Source organism: Aplysia californica, unplaced genomic scaffold, assembly GCF_000002075.1.
Source record: "Aplysia californica isolate F4 #8 unplaced genomic scaffold, AplCal3.0 scaffold00282, whole genome shotgun sequence".
Lineage (NCBI taxonomy): Eukaryota > Metazoa > Mollusca > Gastropoda > Aplysiida > Aplysiidae > Aplysia > Aplysia californica.
The window spans coordinates 19,919-40,896 of NW_004797552.1; the positions used below are offsets into that span (position 1 = coordinate 19,919).

General features: G+C 42.5%; 1 protein-coding gene across 1 annotated transcript in view; it reads left to right on the forward strand.

Moving 5' to 3' along the window:
• The window catches only part of LOC101861291 (ral GTPase-activating protein subunit alpha-1), a gene marked incomplete at its 5' end in the record, with an annotated part of 42,824 nt that overhangs the window by 19,899 nt on the left and 1,947 nt on the right, over positions 1-20,978 (forward strand). The window contains 3 exon segments of the mRNA XM_035970533.1: positions 1,066-1,193; positions 1,629-1,744; positions 2,757-2,873. Coding sequence (XP_035826426.1) covers positions 1,066-1,193; positions 1,629-1,744; positions 2,757-2,873 — 361 coding nt within the window.

The following is a 20,978-nucleotide window of genomic DNA, read 5'->3' on the forward strand; positions in this document are numbered from 1 at the left end:
GAGTGTGTGTGTGTGTGTGTGTGTGTGTGTGTTTGGCATACATGTGTGCGTGTTATGTGTTCGTGAGTGTGTATGCGTGTGTTTGTGTATGTGTATATGTGTGTTTGTTTGTGTGTATATGAGTGTGTGTGTGTGAGTGTGTGTGTGTGTCGCGTGCATGAATATTTTTCTTACATGCATTTATATAAAGCGCCTAGAGCTGTGTTTACACGGGAGTGGGCGCTATATAAATGATCTTCATTATTATTATTATTAAAATGCATGTGTAAAACTGTGCATACATATATGCTCATTAGATTAACAAACACATACAGAGACTTTGACACTTACACAGCACAATCAACGACGATACACGCTTACCATCTTGAACATAAGAGGATCGTGAGGAAAAAAGTACCAACTGCGGAGATGGCATTTTGTGAAGTATGCCTTTAAGTGAATTGAACATTTTCATCTTTGACTTTTATCCCATAATATTTGAACTGTGAAATGTGGGTGGCTGGTGGGTGCTGTGGTGTTGTTTGCTCCTGTCCTCCTTTTCTCTCCGTCTTTTCTTTGTATATTACTCTGTAGTACCACGGTACCACCTCTAATCTCCGCTACTTTACAATGACCTATTTGTGTTGCAAGTGCCATAATACCTTTACTAAAACCGAAAAACTGACAGCTCTATAGACAACTGACAAAAGTTTGAATATATCTTTACTGCGAAATTGTCATCCCCAGGTTCAGTTCTTTAGTCCGTTGTTTGGCGGTGTTGCTGCTTTTTCTTTCCTCATCCTTACTATCGTCATTTTTTCCTCTACTTCTTTTGTATGTTTGTCACTCTCTTGTGACCTGCTATTTCCGGGGTGCCTTGATAGTCGAAGCAGATTTTGTGCTGTTGGCGCTTGAGAGGTGAGCAGAGTAAGCCTGATTCCCTGTTTTGGGACTTCTCTGCTGACATCCACCCTTGGCGCTCATATGGCCATATGCAGTTGCGAGCGCCGTAAAAACCTTACTACTAAAAAAAATATAATTTAAAAAAAAAATGGAAAAACTGACAGTGTTTTTTGTTGTCCCCAGGTCCCGTTCTTCGGCCCGTTGTTTGACGGAGCCATCGTGGACCAGCAGGTGTTGTCGGGTCTGGTGCGGGCCACGGCGGTCAACGCCAGCCGCCTCAAGCGCTCACTCATGCCCTTCTACCACGCCTTGTATCCTTGGCTCACTCCGAGGGGTGGGGGTGGTTGGCGGGTGCTCTGGTGTGGTTTATTTCCTATCAAACATCTATCATCTTTATCTCCCCTCCATCTTTTTCGTGTTTGTTACTCTCTTGTAACACCTCTAATGTTCGGCACTTATATGACCTATCGTGTTGCAAGTGCCGTTAAACTCTTATGTAAAAAACATCTATCGTCCTTATCTCTCCTCCTTTTCTTTTTTTTTTTGTATGTTAATCTCTTGTAACACCTATAATCTTGGGCACTTAATTGACCTGTTAAACTCTTACGTAAAAAGCGTCTATCGTCCTTATCTCTCCGCCTTTTCTTTTTTGTATGTTACTCTCTTGTAACACCTCTAATCTTTGGCACTTATTTGACATGTGAATGTTACAAGCGCTGTAAAACTTTCCTGAGCTGTGCGTGCAGCTACGAGGAGCGTGCCAAGTGCCTGGAGACCATCATCCAGCAGCACACAGAACACACCATGTTTGAGGAGTTTGCCGAGAACGTGTTCGCACCCGTGCTGCCGGCCAACGCTGCCAGTAAGTCACACCTGTGTGTGTTGTGTCATTGGTGATCACCAGCGAGTTGGGGGGGAAATTATGTATCCATTGCTGCCAACCAGTACATAAAAAGCACATTTAACTCATTCCGTACTACGGATGAGAATACTCGCGAAACTTGGGCTTTTTCACATACTAGCGACGAGTATTCTCGCTTTCTGCCTCGCTGTCTTTATAGAAAGAATTACTCTTATCTAATCGATACCAAGTTATTTAACTAATCGTGATGCATTATGGGAAAGGTCAAGGAGACATTTTTTTTCTGCTCTAACAGCCGTTGAGCCCACTAGTTGTGACTGATTTTCCTGGGTAGATCTAATTTCCTGTTGCCATAATAAAACTGCTCAGTGTATGAGGGGAGTTCACTGCTGCAGCGCTCAGCTCTGAATGAGTTAATACGTTTTTTGAGAGTCTGAGTTTGGAAGTCCGATTTTGTATTATAAAATGGTTTTCTTTGGGTTTTTTCTAGTAACTGCTCATAAAAACCAATACAAGCCTTCATTAAACGACGGTTACTGCACGTGCTTCTCGTAACGTGAATGAACAACGGAGCAGTTTTGCTTTTTGTCTCGGTCAAAGATGTGAAACCTCTGCTGTTTCTCTCTGTGTGTCTGTATGTCTTTCTTTTGCCCTGCACTAAACGGCCATTAATGGTGGTTGAGGGGTGCTCTGGTGTGGTTTGCTCCTCTTTCCTTTGGAATATCTATCGTTCTTATCTCTACTCCTTTCTTTTTGTGTTTGTTACTTTCTTGTAACACTTCTAATCTTCGGCACTTATATGAACCTAACTGTGTTGCAAGTGCTGTAAAACGCTTACTGAAACAATGAAACAGAAATAACCATTATTGTGCAGATGTGTTTCTTTTTACCCAGCCAACCAACCTAACAACCAAACAAACAACCAAACAAACAAACAAACAAACCAACAAACCGACCCAACAGTCGAGCTAACATCCGTGTTTCTTCCCCCACCACCACCACCACCCCGCAGTCGTGGATGTGACGCTCCCGTCTGAGTCGAGCAGCTCCAGTCTGAACGAGCTGTCGCAGGGCATGGCCGGTGACCTGACCGTGCCCCAGATGTCGCCCAACAGCGGCCGGCAGAGAGGTAGGAAGCCCCAGTCTGCCCTCTGGCACAAAGGTTTAGATAACCTGGTCTTTATATGAACAAACTCTTCACAAAACCTGGTCTTTATATGAACAAACTCTTTACAAAGGCTTAGATAACCTGGTCTTTATATGAACAAACTCTTCACAAAGACTTAGATAACCTGGTCTTTATATGAACAAACTCTTCACAAAGGCTTAGATAACCTGGTCTTTATATGAACAAACTCTTCACAAAGACTTAGATAACCTGGTCTTTAAATGAACAAACTCTTCACAAAGACTTAGATAACCTGGTCTTTATATGAACAAACTCTTCACAAAGACTTAGATAACCTGGTCTTTATATGAACAAACTCTTCACAAAGGCTTAGATAACCTGGTCTTTATATGAACAAACTCTTCACAAAGACTTAGATAACCTGGTCTTTATATGAACAAACTCTTCACAAAGACTTAGATAACCTGGTCTTTATATGCACAAGCTCTTCACAAAGACTTAGATAACCTGGTCTTTATATGAACAAACTCTTCACAAAGACTTAGATAACCCCCACCTCCTTCAATCACAGGTATTTTTTTTTTTTTATAAATAGAAAAAAACGTGGCGACTATCTCATTTTTGTTCATCAAAGCAAACGAACAAGCTTTAAGATTATACGGAGAACTATATTATGGCCAAACATTGACGAGTGCCTGATTCCATCGTGTGGCCACACACACACATTAGGAAGTCTGCCAGCTGATTGGGGGGGGGGGGGGGGGAGACAACTCCCTGTGCTGTGTGGGTTGATACTCCGAGGTGTGCTGTCTTTGAGCTGTCACTTTTCCCACGCACACCGGAGTTGTCGTCTGCTTGTGGTTGTGATTGTTGGACAAACGGTGGACAGCACAAGTCACTTAGTTTGCCTACTTGTACAACTTCAGTCTGTGTGTTCATAAAGAAAACAGGATTTTTTCTATGACGTGTTCGTTGGCTCGAAATGATGTTTATTTCTGGAGCTGGCTTGTCAAGATGTCAGTTACCGAGATAATTTTTTAATTTTTTAAAGCAGACGAGGTTTGAAATCAAAGACTCATTTCCTTTCCTGCCTTTCTGCAAGGACCAACAGTTAATGTTCCAAGACATAAGGACTTTCATGTTTTTTCTCAAGTCACAAAGTAACAACGATTGAAACTGAAAAATCTGTTTTTTCACTTTTTACCTTTTCCAACACCCAAAAAATGACTTGTGTGTTTGAAATGCCTATCTAAAATAGTTTTCCCTCCTATGCATCTTCTCTGTTTGATTCTGGTTTTTGAAGGTTTTTAATTTCTTTTAGGATTGTAGTGATGTAATGAATGACAAGATGATCATGACTTTACCTTCTCGTTCATTTGTTTTATTTGTGGCACTCGACAAATTTGTCCCAGTCTGTACCGCTGAAATGTGTTTGACAATATATGTATAATTATCATTTGGTTCCTCAAAATCCTTGAACAGGCTTCTCTCATTGAGAGCAACACTCTTTGTTTCATTTTATTTTATTTTCTATTTTTTTAAAGGAAGTTTTTATGATATTTTGTGTTTATGCTGAGGGTGAAGGTGTCATTATTGTCATGTGTTCACAGCAAACCTACCCATAACGATGTACAGCAGAACAAATGTACAATCTTTGTGCTTGTATTCTCGTGGTGAACGAAAGAGGCAATGGGTCACATAGGACCTCTCTGACCTTCTGTCTGTTCAACAATAATGTGACTCTCCTTGTTTTTGGTGGATAGATCCCGCAGTAGATCCTTCTGTTTGCCACTGTGCATTGTGAATTGGACTGTCATCCATTGTACTAAACACTGAAGGGGCCCCCCCCCCCCCCCCCCCCGCCCATCTTGTTTGTATATTTGACTTCCCTTTATCACGGTGCTGAAATATTTGCTCGTCATTTGTGGGGTTGGAGGAGGGTGTAAAAACACGTACAGTATAACGCGGATAGCTCGAATACGTCGGGACCGGCCTCGGTCGTTCCAGGGATCTGTAGTTTGTCCAGGGATATCTTACAAAGATGTAAAGGAAAAAAAACCCAACAGGACTGCAGGCACAGTTCGACGAATTTGTGATTTCAAGTCTTCTGTGTTCGACCTATCCCTGTTATACTGTACGTCTAAAACAAGAACAGAAGTAGGCCTATTGTAATGCAAGTATCTCTTGTTCACCGTTTAAGAGAAGAAGAATTGTAATGCAAGTGTCTCTTGTTCACCGTTTAAGAGAAGAAGAATTGTAATGCAAGTGTCTCTTGTTCACCGTTTAAGAAAAGAAGAATTGTAATGCAAGTGTCTCTTGTTCACCGTTTAAGAAAAGAAGAATTGTAATGCAAGTGTCTCTTGTTCACCGTTTAAGAAAAGAAGAATTGTAATGCAAGTATCTCTTGTTCACCGTTTAAGAGAAGAAGAATTGTAATGCAAGTGTCTCTTGTTCACCGTTTAAGAAAAGAAGAATTGTAATGCAAGTATCTCTTGTTCACCGTTCTTCCCCCAACAGTCAGGTGGCAGTTCTGATGTGCGGGTACCTTTGTGGTTTGTAAGCAAGGTTCACACTAAGTTTGGTTTTACAACTTACTGGTTTTTGTTGTTTGAGTTTTCCCTCCCAATGTTGGGAAAGGGCTCCAACCCCTTCCCACCCCCTCCCCTCCCCCCCAGCTCTTTCTGTTTTGATGAAAGTGTTGGCATGCCACAAGTCAACAAGAGTTGTAGTTTTCCCATGATATAGGGTTCCTGCAGTCTCCATGAATTCAGGGAGTCTTTGAAAACTCCTGGAATTTGCTTTCAAGAAAAATCCCCTGGAAAACTCTTTGAATTTCGCCAGATTGGACATGAAAAAATTTTTTGTCAGACAATGGAAACTATGATTCCTTTCGGACACGTGTAGGCCTATCGGATATTAGACATTCAGGGTGCGAGTGCGCCGTCGAAAACGGCACAAATTTCTGGACCAAATCTTGAATTAAAAAAATGTCTCCTTAGAAACTCCTTGAATTGGATGGAGAGTTCATGGCAGAAACCCTGATATTGAAAGTTTCCATGTAATCTGTCAGATGACACGGGGCAGGTATGCTCACCACTTTTCTACCAGTAACTATTTTTGGTTGGCTCTGCCATGGTAGGCAAATTTCTCAGAACTAAGATCAAAGCAATAACTTCTCCGTCATAGTCAAAGATCAAAAGAATATTTTCTCCGCTGTCAAGCCTCTAAATTCTCCTCTATGGTGGTGGTTTTTATCTTTTGTGTGTTTTATTGAAGAACCTGAAGATCCTTGAGTTTTCTCCGGACTTGTTCTCATTGAAATTCCCATGGTTGCTCTTGATCCCTTCTGTTCTTCCAAGAAGGACATTTTGACAACGGACATTTTGACAACGGTTTTCCCTGTTCCTGTTTGACATTTCACCAAAGCTTTCAATGTGTTTCACTTTTTTGGATTTACCGTTGTTAGAAATCTTTTCATTTATTTGATACATTTTTAAAAAGTTCTTTTTCCGTTTGTGTGTTCCATTTCCCTGACAAATGGAATAGAAGCCAGTGGTTCCTCTGACTCTTGGTAAAGACATGACTAGTTCTGTACTAGCTGTGCTGGGCACCACACTTCCTTGTATTCTGACAGAGCGTCTAATGAGCTTAACATTTTCTGTCCTGTCTTTTGACGAGTCGAGGAACACACTGGTCACCAACTGGTCGTAATTTGTCGAGCTGAACTTTGGCATCGGAGTCTAGTTAGAAGTTAGTTTTGGATAAGGACCAAGGGGAAATTCCTCTTCTTTCGTTTTGACACACACACATTAAAGTTTGTGTAGCGGATGACTCTGTGTGTGTGAGATTTGATACAGCTGATAAAGCTGTGTTGAACACACGTCACGTGATTAGAACTTTGCACCGCGTCCATTTCCCCACTATGTGTGCACTGCTGTGGCCCAGATGTAGATCTGATAGGTCTGTCTCCCGTGGATATATCTGTGCGACAACGCTCACTGATGTGACAAGTCAGGCTCACTCACGAAGGTTGTGCTCTTACTTACTCATTAGGAATTATGTACTCACCCATGCTAACATGTGCTAAATATAACTCTCGTCCTTTCTCCCGACTTGTCGCTATGAGTGAGACTTGTCCTGTGAGTAGACTGCTTTCTTGAACTGATGTTGAGACATTCCACAGTCGTCTCAAGTATTACGTTGTTTTGGTTTTTTGAAACATTAATATTTTTGTTGTTTCTCGTAATCATAACCCACATGAATGCTCATAAGTTTTGCAATATTATTGAAACGTTGTTTTGTTTTTCAGTCTGTGCAATAATAGAACTTGGCATTGTGTAGATTGAATGGACACTGGTCGAAGATACTCAGAAACAAATGTAGCATTTATTGAACCCGTTGGTTCTACTCATAGAGCGGATAAACATATTTCTATCAGCTCTGTGGTTCTAGTTCAGTTCCTGCTCTTTGTGAGTGTCAGGGCTCGCTAGGTCGAGGGACGGGTGGTGGATTCTGCACACCTTGTTATTTTTTTACGTAACAAGAATGGTATGAAGTGTTACGTGTTGTAAAATGACTATGTGACTTGTTGGAGGGATGGAGAGGAGGGGTGGGATGGAGAGGAGGGGTGGGATGGAGAGGAGGGGTGGGATGGAGAGGAGATATATGTTTGTAGGATTTGTAAATAGATTTTGACGTTGCGAGGTGTTCGGCATATTACGTTGTCCTATCATACTGAGGTTTCCTGCTTGCTTGCTCGTGTGGAAACGAACCACAAACTGATCAATGCTCATGGCTCATGGGCTCTCAGCTGGATTTCTGGTCATTATTTTTTTATATATATATATATATTGAATTGTTTGTAGCAACGTTTGTGATGAAACATGAACATGCAGGGTGATTTATTTATTGGCTGATGTGTGTCCACTGTTCTTATGTTGAATGACGGCCTCCTGAATGGTCCAAACTGTGTCAATGTGGGCGTAGAAACAGTGTGTTCCTGGCTCTCTTCTGCTCGACTCACTCTACCCTCGGCTGTTGTTTTACTTTCACACCCGTCTCGTATTCTTATGACACGTTTCTTCTTCTTTTTTATCCTTTTTATACGAATTTCCACTTTTATCCTTTGCACATCCCCATGGTTTAAAAAAAAAATCTGGGGACTTTCAGAAGGCATCTCCCCACCCCCTCAAAAAAACCCAAACCCCCCCCCCCCCTTAAAAAACGCAAAACACAAAGAGGAGATCCGCAGACGGCCGGCACTTAGATTGACAAGGTCCACTGAGCAAACTATACAAGAGTTAGGGTTAGGGTTAAGGTGAGGGGTTAGGGTTAGGGTTAAGGTAAGGGTTAGGGTATACCCCGCTCAAAGAGTCCCCTCTTTTGTGTGTTGTTGGTCGGCCGGCCCTCTGCGGAACTCCTTCCCCCCCCCCCCCCCCGAAGCAGCACCTCAGTTTGCGGGTGTGAAAGTAAAATTTGACCAATCCCTTTTCTCCTGATGCCTTGTCCTCAACTGAGCTCATGCGTAAAAGTTTCCTGGTTTGGTCATTTCCCTGTAGCGTTCTAACAAGTATTCCGACAAATGTTTAGATTGAAGGAACTCGCTGTTAGTGATAAAATAGTAGATACTAATCAGATACTAATATTATTGGATCAAACTGATACAATCTCATTTACTGAAATGTAGAAATAAGGATAGATTAGGACATGACAGGAAGAGTGGAGCAAGCACCCCCTCCGAGATTTTTCATCCTTGTCCGAGAAGGCTAGGTGTAGAATGTTGAATGTCGAAGTGACACCCACCAACTCTTGAACGACCTAATTGTGACGATAGGGGCGCTAAAATCATACACTCATCTACGCTGTTCTCGGTAGTGTAGTGGGCTTACTACTTCACTGGAAATCGTGTGAATCACAGCTCAGCTCCTTGTACACGAATGTTCCTTTTTGGTAGAATTGAGGATTAGGATCAGGGTTTGGGGTAGGGATAGGGTTAAGGGTAGGGTTTAGGGGTTGGGCCAGGGTAAGGGTTAGGTCTCTTCTATATTGTATTTGTTGGGGTGGTTCAAACTTCAATCGAATCATAGTTTTGTTTTCCGCACCTGCTGCCATATATTGTGGTTCTGATGGTTTGAGCATTACTGGTTTGTGACTCTTCACTTCTCATATATAGGATAGTTGTGGTGGGGGCAGAGTCACTTGATGGCCAGACTCCAAAGGAAGGGTTATGGGTTTAATTCCTGGATGTACTGAATGTGTAGGTCTATTCTACGGCAAGAAACTGTTCTCTTTTTTGTTTGGTTTTCCATCCAGATGTTCAATGACAGTTGGGTTGTGACATTCAATTGCTTGGGAGAGCAGATGGCCTTGGTTTGAATCCCCAGACTGGGTGGTCTTAAACTCGGGGCGTTTTGATGAGTATTTTAGGCTTTCAACCAATTTTGGCTCTGTCTTTTTAGAGACAAACGTTAAACTCGGAGGTCCTGCCTCTATAGTAAACTGAGAGAGTTGACAAGGGCAGACAGGGGCACTTGCTTGCCGGAAGTGTTAACAATCACAGAACTATCTTGTTTCCTAAATACACGCGATTTCTTGTGGGTGAACAGTTTGACCAGAGGCATCACGAGTCTGTCTCTCTCTGTCTCCATCTCTCTGTCTGTCTGTCTGTCTGTCTGTCTGTCTGTCTGTCTGTCTGTCTGTCTGTCTCTCTCTCTCTCTCGCCGTCTCTGAAACAATGTCCAAGTATTGTTTGTTATCTTGACAGTAATAAAGTTTACTGAATTTTTTACACTGGTGCTCCATGTTCTTTCCTGGCATGCTAGTTAACGTAGATGACATCCGTGTGTAGTTAGTGGAGATGAGACTGGTGTGTAGTTAACGTAGACGATAAATGGCTATATTGACAACCACTCATCTATAATGTAGCCGATAAATGACTATATTGACAACCACTCATCTATAATGTAGCCGATAAATGACTATATTGACAACCACTCATCTATAATGTAGCCGATAAATGACTGTATTGATAACCACTCTCATCTATAGTGTAGCCACTAAATGGCTATCCTTATGGCCACTCTCATCTCACTATGTATGAAGATAGTTTTGGTACAGGATGTGGTGGGTTATCCACACATCTCACTATAATATATATGAAGAGGAAGGACTTCCGTAGCAAGCAACCACCCCAACAAACACATAAAGAAGAAACCGTAACCCAAACCCTAGCCCTACCCCTACTCCTATCCCCACCCCTACTCCTACCCCTACCCCTACCCGTACCCGTACCCGTACCCCTATCCCTGGCCCTCTATTCTACTCTTCTCATAGCGGTCGCTCGTTACGGAAGTCCTCCCTATGAAGATAGATTTGGTACAAGATGTAGTGGGATATCTCACTATATGTGAAGATAGTTTTGGCACAAGATGTAGTGGGATATCTCACAATATGTGAAGATAGTTTTGGTACAAGATGTAGTGGGATATCTCACAATATGTGAAGATAATTGTGGTACAAGATGTAGTGGGATATCTCACAATATGTGAAGATAGTTTTGGTACAAGATGTAGTGGGATATCTCACAATATGTGAAGATAATTGTGGTACAAGATGTAGTGGGATATCTCACCATATGTGAAGATAGTTTTGGTACAAGATGTAGTGGGATATCTCACAATATGTGAAGATAATTGTGGTACAAGATGTAGTGGGATATCTCACAATATGTGAAGATAGTTTTGGTACAAGATGTAGTGGGATATCTCACAATATGTGAAGATAGTTTTGGTACAAGATGTAGTGGGATATCTCACAATGTGAAGATAGTTTTGGCACAAGATGTGAGGGTCGTATTGTCCGGTACATCTTGTACCAGCACGGAATGGGATATCTCACAAGATGTGAGGGTTGTATTGTCTGGTACATCTTGTACCAGCACGGAATGATTCTGCACTTTGCTGTCGCACACAGAAGACCCGAGTTTGATGAGAGAGTCAGAAGAAATTTGTTCAAGTAGGCCTATGTCAGTCTTTCTGCTAGGATGTTTTATTCCTCTCAGCTCGGGTTGGCCCATTAAAGGCAGGGTTGAAAGCCACCTCCTAAATGATCTGAACTGTCTCAGTGGGGGTGTAAGAACCCAACCTATTGTCTTTTTATATCTCAAGTTTTTTCTTCTTTTGTATACCGTACTCTCTTGTAACACCTCAGATCTTCGGCACTTTCAATGACTTATTTCTGGATCGATAACAACAATCAATGCCCTATTTGTGTTTCAAGTGCCGTTAAACTTTTACTAAAACTGCAGATCTCTTGTAACACCTCAGATCTGCCTCACCTATAATGACCTATTTGTATTTCGAGTTTCATAAAACTCTTACGAAAACTAAAGCTCTCTTGTAACACCTCAGATCTTCGGCACTTATATGACCATATTGTGTTGCAAGTATCGTAAAACTCTTACTAAAACTGAAACTGAATATTACTCTCTTGTAACACCTCATATCTTCGGCACTTATAATGACCTTCTTGTGTTTCGAGTGCAGTAAAACTCTTACTAAAACTAAAGCTCTCTTGTAACACCTCAAATCTTCGGCACTTATAAATTACCTATTTGTGTTTCAAGTGCCGTAAAACTTACTAAAAATAAACTCAACAAAAAAACAAACCCAACTAACCCTGACCGGGCAATGACTCTGACCACAGGCCAGCAACATCACCACACGGCGCCCGGCGCCATCTTCTGGCCCAGCGGATTCCGACGACAGCTTCAGCAGCACCAGCGAACCTCCAGCTCCGACTTTGACACCCTGTAGCACTCCCGACCCCCTCCCCCTCCCCCCACCTCTATGTCCCGCGCTCACAAGTAGGTCACGCCCTCGGTGAATGGACGGAGGAGGAGGTTCCCCCGGGGCTCTACCACGGCTCGCTGACCGCACAGATAGGGGGGAGGGCGCACACACACACACACACACACACACACACACACACACACACACACACACACACACACACACACACACACTCATATCGATAAGAGTAGGCTTCGGCCGCCACCCGGGCAAAATTCAAAATTTCCTACCAACTGAAAATATTAGGTGTGTCCCGCACGCTCATATGACCTATGCAGTTGCGAGCGCCGTAAAACGCTTTACAGAAACAAAAAAAAAACACACTCATACACTCACACACTAGAGGTCTGCTTGAAAAAACTACCATTTATTGATGTTTTCACGGTCCTGTCACTAGCTGGTTTATCTAGGTGTAGGTCAAAGTACTAATTGGTTTATCTAGGTGCAGGTCAAAGTACTAGCTGGTTTCTCTAGGTGCAGGTCAAAGTACTAGCTGGTTTCTCTAGGTGTAGGTCTAGTTATTGGATGGTTTATGAAGGTCTATTTACTGGCTGAGCAGCAAATGCTGAATCGTGTTATCAAAGATATTTCCACGGAACAGTTCAGATTAACGTGAGACGTAAGATTTTTGCGGAGCTATCTCTTGAGAGTAGGGACAAGTGCTGTGTTTTGTTCTCCGGCCACAGTGTGCGACAAAAGTACACATGTTGTGTACTCTCACTCCAACTCAGACTTCATCGTGGGTTCTGCTTTTCTGTAGATAGACTGTGACTGCAACTACTTCACTGCATGTTTCTGGGTGAATTCTGTAGTGAGAAAGCAAGAAATGTGGACTCACTGTGGAAAACTAGATTGGCTAGGAGGAAAATTTCTGTTTCGATTGCTCATATGATGGGATATTTTAGAAGGCGTGTGTCCTCATCCGGATGTTTTTGTGAGAATGATTATGTTTTATCGTCTTTGGGGTGAACACCCACTCTCTCTCTTCTTTTTTCGAACCTGGTTTGTGTGTGTGTTGAGTGGAGTGTCAGAAGAGGGGAACTGAGGGCGGACAGTTTGTGACGTCTTGTGCCGCAATCATCACCAGGAAAGGTTTAGGAACAAAGTAACACTTTCACTTTTAAGAAGTTCCAGGAGCTAACCTTTTGGGGCAACCGCGCGACCGACCTCCCACGTGGTACAGGGGCCCCTAGGTCTGTGCTGTAAGGCAAGTTTTCTTTGACTTTTATACAAATTGTCTCTGGTACTTTCCGTGTGGCGATCGTTGACTGTGGTACATTCTGTCTCGCGTAATCTTTGTTTATCTTCAGTTACTGTGTAAATCTTTCGACATAATCTGCTTTTTCTTTTTCTCATCGTGAATATTTGAAAAATGTCTGTAAATGTTGAAACTGCGTAGATATTGAGTGGTGTAGAAGTGTGTAGATGATGTCGTGAAAACACCCACATTACCAAAAAAAAGTAGAGTAGGGGCTCACTGGAGAGAAGTTGTGTCAGAAGACAGTGGCTCTGTGCCACTCTGTACTCCTTGGTCTGTCGGTAGTTTGGTTTTTTTTTGTGTCTTTCTTGATTTCTTGTGTTGGTGTTGTGTTTAGTGGTTGCCCCTTTTTCCTGTCTTTGGATGCTGCACCGTGAGGTCTTGGGTTTGTGTGTGGTCGTGACTCTGATATAGAACTCTGGCCTTGGTCATGTGTCTCTCTCACCTGGACTGGAAAATACTGAAGTCTAATAATAATAATAATAATAATAAATGACATTTTTTTAGCGATCAACTCTGATTAAAGTACATAGGCTCTGAGCGCTTTACAATACAGTACAATTTACAACAGTAACATAAAACGTTGTGTTTTGACTAAAAGAAAATCACTCCAAATATTCATCTTACTAATTTAAAAACAGAAATGACTTCAGCTGACATTTGAATAAATCAGAGGATTTGATCTGTCTTAAAATACTTGGCAAAGGATTCCAGATCTCTGGGCCTTGAAATGTATCTATGAATGTCATCCAAACTGTTTGTAAAATGCTGGAGTTGTGGGCTGGAAAATACTGGAGTTGATCAAATGTTTCCATCACCGTACTGTAAAATACTGAAGCCAGTTGTATTATGTGTCTGTGTCAGTCATTTCTAAGTCATTGTAGATGTAAAATACTGACAGTCCTCCGTCTCCCTGTTGTACCGAAGCTAGAGACTTGTCACTGTGGCCGGTACTTTGAACAGAAGTAATCAATTATATCATGTCTTTGTCTTCGTAACTCTGAAATGCTGACGTCAGTTCAATGTTACTATCTTTAGACAAATCTAGTTAGATGTCTCCGTCTTTGCACAAGTATAGTCAGTCCATTAGATGTCTCTGTCTGTGTACCTCTAAAATGCTGACGTTCGTTCAATGTTACTATCTTTAGACAAATCTAGTTAGATGTCTTTGTGTTAGGACAAATATAGTCAGTCCGTTAGATTTCTCTGTCTTTGTAGTAACTCTGAACGTAGCCAGTTGTGAATGTATAAATGATAGTTACTGTGGGAACGTAGCAAGTATTTGGTCGAACATTGCTACTCTCTTGACTTATTCTGTTTTTTCTTCATTTATATCTATCTAGAGGGTAGCCATGTTTCACAAGCAGGTAGTGACTAAATGTGTTTGGTGATGTTCCCAACACTTGAGATGTGAGGCCAGACAAGAAACTAATAATAGGATAATTGTAAAATGGTAAACATGATAATAATAATAATAATAATAATGATAATGATAATAATAGTAAAAATTAGAATTAGAAGGAGAATGAAACAATCTTGTTGTATAGCAGCAGAGTTTTAAGGGCAAGGAAGGAACTGTGTGTGTATCTCACAACACGACAATGCCAGAGGCGTTGATAGTCGAAGCAGACTTTGTGCTGTTGAGGCAAGAGAGGCGAGCAGAGTAAGCCTGATTCCCTGGCACCCCTTGGCGCTCATATTATGACCATATGCAGTTGCGAGCGCCGCAAAACCTCTACTAAAACAAATCACCCCTTGGCGGTCATATGACCATAATCTGCTGTTGCGAGCACCGTAAAACCTTACTAAAACTTAAAAACTAAAGAGGCGTTGAGCAGAGAGCTTGCCGTGGTAGAGCCCCCCGAGACCTCCTTCCTTCCTGTCTCCTCGATGTCGCACGTGGTTGTTGTCAGACGCACTCCATCTCTCGACCTTTTGCCCCGTCCCAGCCTGAACACGGTGAACTGTGACCCCCCATTTTTTGCTGTTGTCAGCACTTTGCCTCGTCGTGTTGTCTAACACCGTGGTGACCAATATTTATGTTGCTGTGATTTTAATCTTGAAAGCTTTTTTTGCTCTTCATTTTTCCAGCTCTTTTTATTTTCTGGTGTTTTTGTTTTGTTTTTTGTAGCTTTTTGTTGTTCACTTCAATTCTTTTTATTTGCTTTTTTTTTTAGATCAGTTTTGCCTTCTTTTTGTATTTTCACCAACATTTTGTGGCTTATGAGTGTGAGTGGAGCGAGTGGCAGCTGTTTGATGACCACTGGCAGTGAGACAGAAACACAGACACTTACACTCCAGATCCACACTTTCTAGCAAGTGTCAGTGACGACATCAGATGTTTCACGGTTTAACCATTTTCCTGCCCGGCCTGCTCCACAATCCTAGCACAGAGCTCCAGACAGCCTGAGGCCAGGTTGTGAAGGGGGAAACAGTGACAGGATTAAACTATACATGATGCTGTAACATCCTGGACTGGCTCGGAATATGTATTTAGCTCTATTGTGTGACATTTGGATACAACATCTATCGCCCTCTCTCTCTCTCTCTGTCCCCCCTCCTCTCTCTCTCCCTCTCCCTCTCTCTCCACTCTCTCTCCCTCTCTCTCCACTCTCTCTCCCTCTCTCTCACTCTCTGCCTCTCCCTCTCCCTCTCCATTTCTCAGTGTGTATGTGTTTGTGTGTGTGTTTGGCCAACATTTGAGAACTTCACCAGTCAGGTTGAGCCTGCCAACTTTTGGAACTGTCGTTCCCCACCCACAAAGAACACACACATACACAAAGAACTGTCTTTCAACATCCACAAAGAACACACACATACACAAAGAACACACTCATACACAAAGAACATATACATACATACACCCCTCTCCCAACTTTTGGAACTGTCATTCAACACCCACAAAGAACACACACATACACAAAGAACACACATACACAAAGAACACACTCATACACAAAGAACATATACATACATACACCCCTCTCCCAACTTTTGGAACTGTCATTCAACACACACAAAGAACACACATACACACACCCCCTCCCCGGCCCCCGGACCACAGAACCTACTCGTGGAAAGGTTTGTGATGTAGCCTGGAGCCAGTCTATCGTATGGCTGTGGCTGGTTGCTCGGTGTCTGGACCGTCCAGGGTGAGAGTCTTGTGGGTGTGCATGCTGCCTGTGGGTGGTCTTGCCTTCTCGGGGTGTGTGAGTTCAGTGTTTTGGACTCCAGTCCGAGTCGGAGTAAATATGAACAGTATCAAATCCAGGTCACAATGAAAACGTGTTCTAGAACACAAGTCCATCGAAAATGTGTTTTTTTTCCAGCCATCTCTCTGTCATATTGAATTAGAAAAGCATTTTGTTCAAATTTTTTTCTCCAAGGGTTTGTGGTTCTCCATTGTGGTCTCGTCTCCATAAAACTATTCGTCCAATGTTCTTTCTCCTATCCATTGTTGTACGTTTGTATTTGAACGGGTTGAAACTGTACGATTGCTGTATCTGCTTTGATGTATTCCTGACTGCATGTCATGGCAGTAGCGTTGGACACTTGGAGAACTACGGTGAAGTCCGCTGAAACCCAACAGGGATCATCCAAAAACTGGTCGCCCGAAAGAAGAAAGAATCACCAATTTTTAAAAATTCTTTGCTTTTTGAGCAGTCCCTGTTGACATATATCCCAGTGAAACGGAATATTTGGGTTTCAGCAGACTCCACTGTGTTTCGTCCTTCCTGTTGAGCTTCATGGGCAGTTGCTTTTTCCTCTGTGTCAATGGACAGGAGATGGGGAGTGCTTGAAGTACTAGCATCATCGACATAATGTCAGCAATTACTGTGCTGTCTGCTGATTGTATTGGCCTGCCAGAACATGTCTGTTTTGCCATGTCTTGTCTTGTGAGGACATTGATGTCTGTCTTGTCCAGTATTGTCCAGTGCAGATGTTCATGTCGTGTCGCGCTGACGCTTCTCACACTGTATGGTGTTGTGTTTGGCTGGCTTTCCACAGGGATGGGCATTCTTCACAGTTTGAAAAGATATACTTCAAGGATTGACCTGTAAAAAACTTTTGTTTTTTGGCAGAAAAAAGATCTTGTAGGGTTCTGGGGCTTCCTGTGTTCTTTGTTAGCTCACTTGGGACCATACTGAATTACTGACTGCACGGCCCTGGTCTTCATATTCCAGGCTGGGTGTTCTTGAAGTGGGGTCTTTGTGTGGAGTTTTCAAGACTCTTAACCCATTTGGTTCTGTCCTATACGAGACTGACGTTAAGATTCGGAGGTCCCGTCCCTTACATAACACAGCCTCAGTGATGTCTTGTCGTATCTCCATTTTTTTTAAACGGTGAAAATGTGACTTCTTCTTAAGCTCACTCTTTGTTATGAACTGTTTTCACCGTTATTTAAAAAAATGGAGATATGACAAGAAAGCACTGAGGTCACGATAACTTGACAGTGTTGAAAGGCGAACTCAACCTGTCCAACAACAAAAGACTTTTATGCCCATCCTTTTGTGATGTGTTCTGCTCATGTCCTTGGCTGTGTTCACAGAGAGATGTGCATTTGTTGTGTGTGAGGCTGTTTATCATCATCACACTCATGCCATGTGTGTCCTTTACTCCACCCCGCCTCCACCCCACCCCCGCATCCACACCCACCCCTGCCCCTTGCAGGCAAGTCACACCTCCACAACGTGGGTACGTGCTTTATCATTACGTCTGCTCTCGCAGTACTCACTCACAGCTCTAGATGCTACTGAGTAGTGGCTCCTCAGACTAACGCCAGTCTAGCGTAGTAGACTGTGTCTCTACGTATAACGCCTGTGCTAACGTATCAGTTCTACATTAAACACGTCTTTGAGGGGAACTGTTCTAACATATTAGACTATCTTTACGTTTAAACACCAGTCTATGAGGGAAAGCCTAATGTATTAGGCTCTTTCTCTATGTATAACACCAGTCTAACGTAATAGACTGTCTCTCTACGTACATCACCAGTCTAACCAATTAGACTGTACGGTACCTCTCTATGTATAATCCCAGTTTAACGTATCAGGCTGAATATCTCTACGTACAAAACCAGTCTAGCATGTTCGACTAAGCATAATGCCAGTCTCTAAGGAGAACCCTTCTAACATATCAGACTGTATCTGCCTACATATAGCCATAACCATGTGCTAAATGAGATGAGTAGGAATAACAAGGTACAAAAAGACTATTCCTCTTACTCTAACCGCATCGTCTTCTGTCTTGTGTAACTTCACAAACTCGATTCTTCTCGCGACTAATCCTGTGAGCTTTGTTGTGGGTGGTCAGAAGATGGGTCTTGTAGCTCTATAGAGCCTAGTGGTCAAAGACCACGCATCATTCTGGTGTGATAGTTTTTGTACCAACAAGCGTAGGTCTTTGCTGCTTGTCTTTATAATCTACTTTTACTTTGTGCTGTTACTTTGTCCTGCTCTGTTGCTGTCGAGCGTCGAGGGGAGATGCAGTGTCTGTGGTAGGCCAACTCTGCAACTGTTTCAACTGAGATGTTGTTCGGCCTTTTGGCTAAGGTCAAAGTGTAGTATCTGTTCCTGACTTTGCCCCCGGCCTTGTGCCCACTGGTAAGTGGGACGGACACCGCAGAAGCTGATGATGGACGGAGAAATTTGTCCCCCAGTTATATCTAGTGGATGGGTTACCGTCCTCTTTAAAAAGAGACAGCAAAAAAAGACCCTGAGATGTTGTAGTTTCTCTGGGTTCTCTTGACTCCCTCAATCAATCCCCCTTTTGCGTGGCCTACCTCTTCCTATGTAGCCTGAGTACTTGTTGTTATAGGCTCTCGAGGCTGGCTGGCCAGGTGACATTTTATAACACATGGCCATACCGTTTGATTGTTCTTTGTTTTTCTGTGGCATGCTGGCAGGCTTCTGTGCCAGTAGTCGCTTCGACACCTTCATTTCTCGGCCTGTCACTTCCTGTGATGTTCCGGGTTTTGCTGGAACGTTTCATTTCGTATGCATGTGTTCATGTCAGGAGTGGAGTTGTGCGTTGTTTGAGATGGCAACACGTAAAACGCCTGCGGAAGTGTTCTGTTGTAGAGAGCATGATGGATACATATATTGCTAGTGGTCACAGATGTTGTAGAGAGCATGATGGATACATTTATTGCTAGTGGTCACAGATGTAGCACAGATATAGCGCACTAACATTACTGTCAGCTTTGTTCATTAGCTTACGCACACGTACACGTGTGCATACACACATACACACTCACAAGCACTCACAAACATACTTACACTCGTTGCACTCACACACATACGTACATACAGCTGACGCTCGTTGCTTTTTATGTTAGTGTGGATTTTTTTGGTTTTGTTTAGCTTTTTATAGATTTATTTGTCCTTTTCCTTTTCCTTTTGCCGTATCATTGTGTGGGTGTTGGGTGTTTTTGGTTTGTTTTGTCACAGAATGTGGACTGTGTTTACTCCAAGTTCTTAGTACGAAGCAATCAGTACATTGTTATTACTTATAATGCTCGGGCTCCTCAAGGAGCTATGGTCGGGAGAGCTCCTACTTCCTCAAGGACAAAATAGAAATAGTCTTTGTGCTTTTTTTTAGTCACGTTGAAAATCTGTAAGTGTAAGTTGAGATAAGGAAGATGGGTAATGCTCAAACAGATAACTGAGGTATAAATGCTCAGACAGATGACTCAGGTATAAATGCTCAGACAGATGACTCAGGTATAAATGCTCAGACAGATGACTGATGTATAGTCCAGCAATTGCTAACGTTTGTTGTGCTTGGCACTTGATTAAGTACGTCTTGAAGTTCATGAACATCAAGTGTGTTATGTTTTAGTCCCAAATGACTTAGGTATATATATGATAGAGTTGCTTTTTGCTTTTTGCTTTAAATTTAATGAAGCCAAAGTATGTAAAATGTTTCTTATGATGTGCATGATATTGAGGTGTTCCCTCTACATTTTGTGTCATTTGACGAGATTTTATGTCATTTGACGAGATTTTGTGTCATTTGACGAGGTCTTGTGTCATTTGACAAGATTTTGTGTGATGTGCGAAGGTCTTATGTGTTGACTGTTTACTTTCTCCTCTTATTGCTTTCCTGGATTTTCCTGCGTGAAGTGTAAGGTAAGGTGCCTGCCACGGTCGTGGAAGAACTGCTTGACATTGTCTCACCATTTCCCACTCAGTGTCCTCAACTTGATGGCCATTTTTGTTTTGTTTGTTCATTCATTTTTATTTTTTTTTCTACTGATGAGATGTTGTATAAGTGTGCATAATGATGTATACATTTCTCGGAAACTTTCTTTTTGATTTCTCTCGTCGCTTCTATCTATGTTTGGTGGCCCATATCTTTTGAGTTGCTTCCCGACAAAGATTGTCTTTGCATGCAGCTGTTGTTGTTGTTCAAACGGAGCGGGAAATTGTTCACGAAGCTTCTCTCTCCTGTTGTGTCCACATAATGCTTTGTGCTGTCTGTGTCTGCTCACGTCACGCAGGTGAACTTAAACAACTTTATGGCTGATCTTGTTTTTTAACCGCTGTGCATGCCGGCTGACGCACACTGACTGGCCGCGAGGGCTCGCTGCGGTGGGGGACGGGGCGATCGCATGATCTCCCCAGTCTGTACGACTCGCTCGGTGCATGAACAAGTCAGCTGCACACTAAATGCTGCGATTTCTTCAAGATGCTTGTGCCGCTCTAGCGGTTTCTTGTCAATGTACTAAATAGATATAATGTCGATACGGTTGTTGTTACTATGTTAGTACTGCCCCCCCCCCACACACACACACACAAACACACGCACACAGAGTATTTGAGGTAGTACTCATTCACTGTATGTAGTTTCAAGATGGCTTTTGGGGTAGTTTGGGTTTTTTAGGAGGTTGGTTTTTTTTCTCTCTTTCCCTTGATCTATTCCACCAGGCAGATAATTACACAACACAGATTTTTCCCCATTCTCTGTCTTCTTTGTCATCTTTTTTTCAAGAACCCC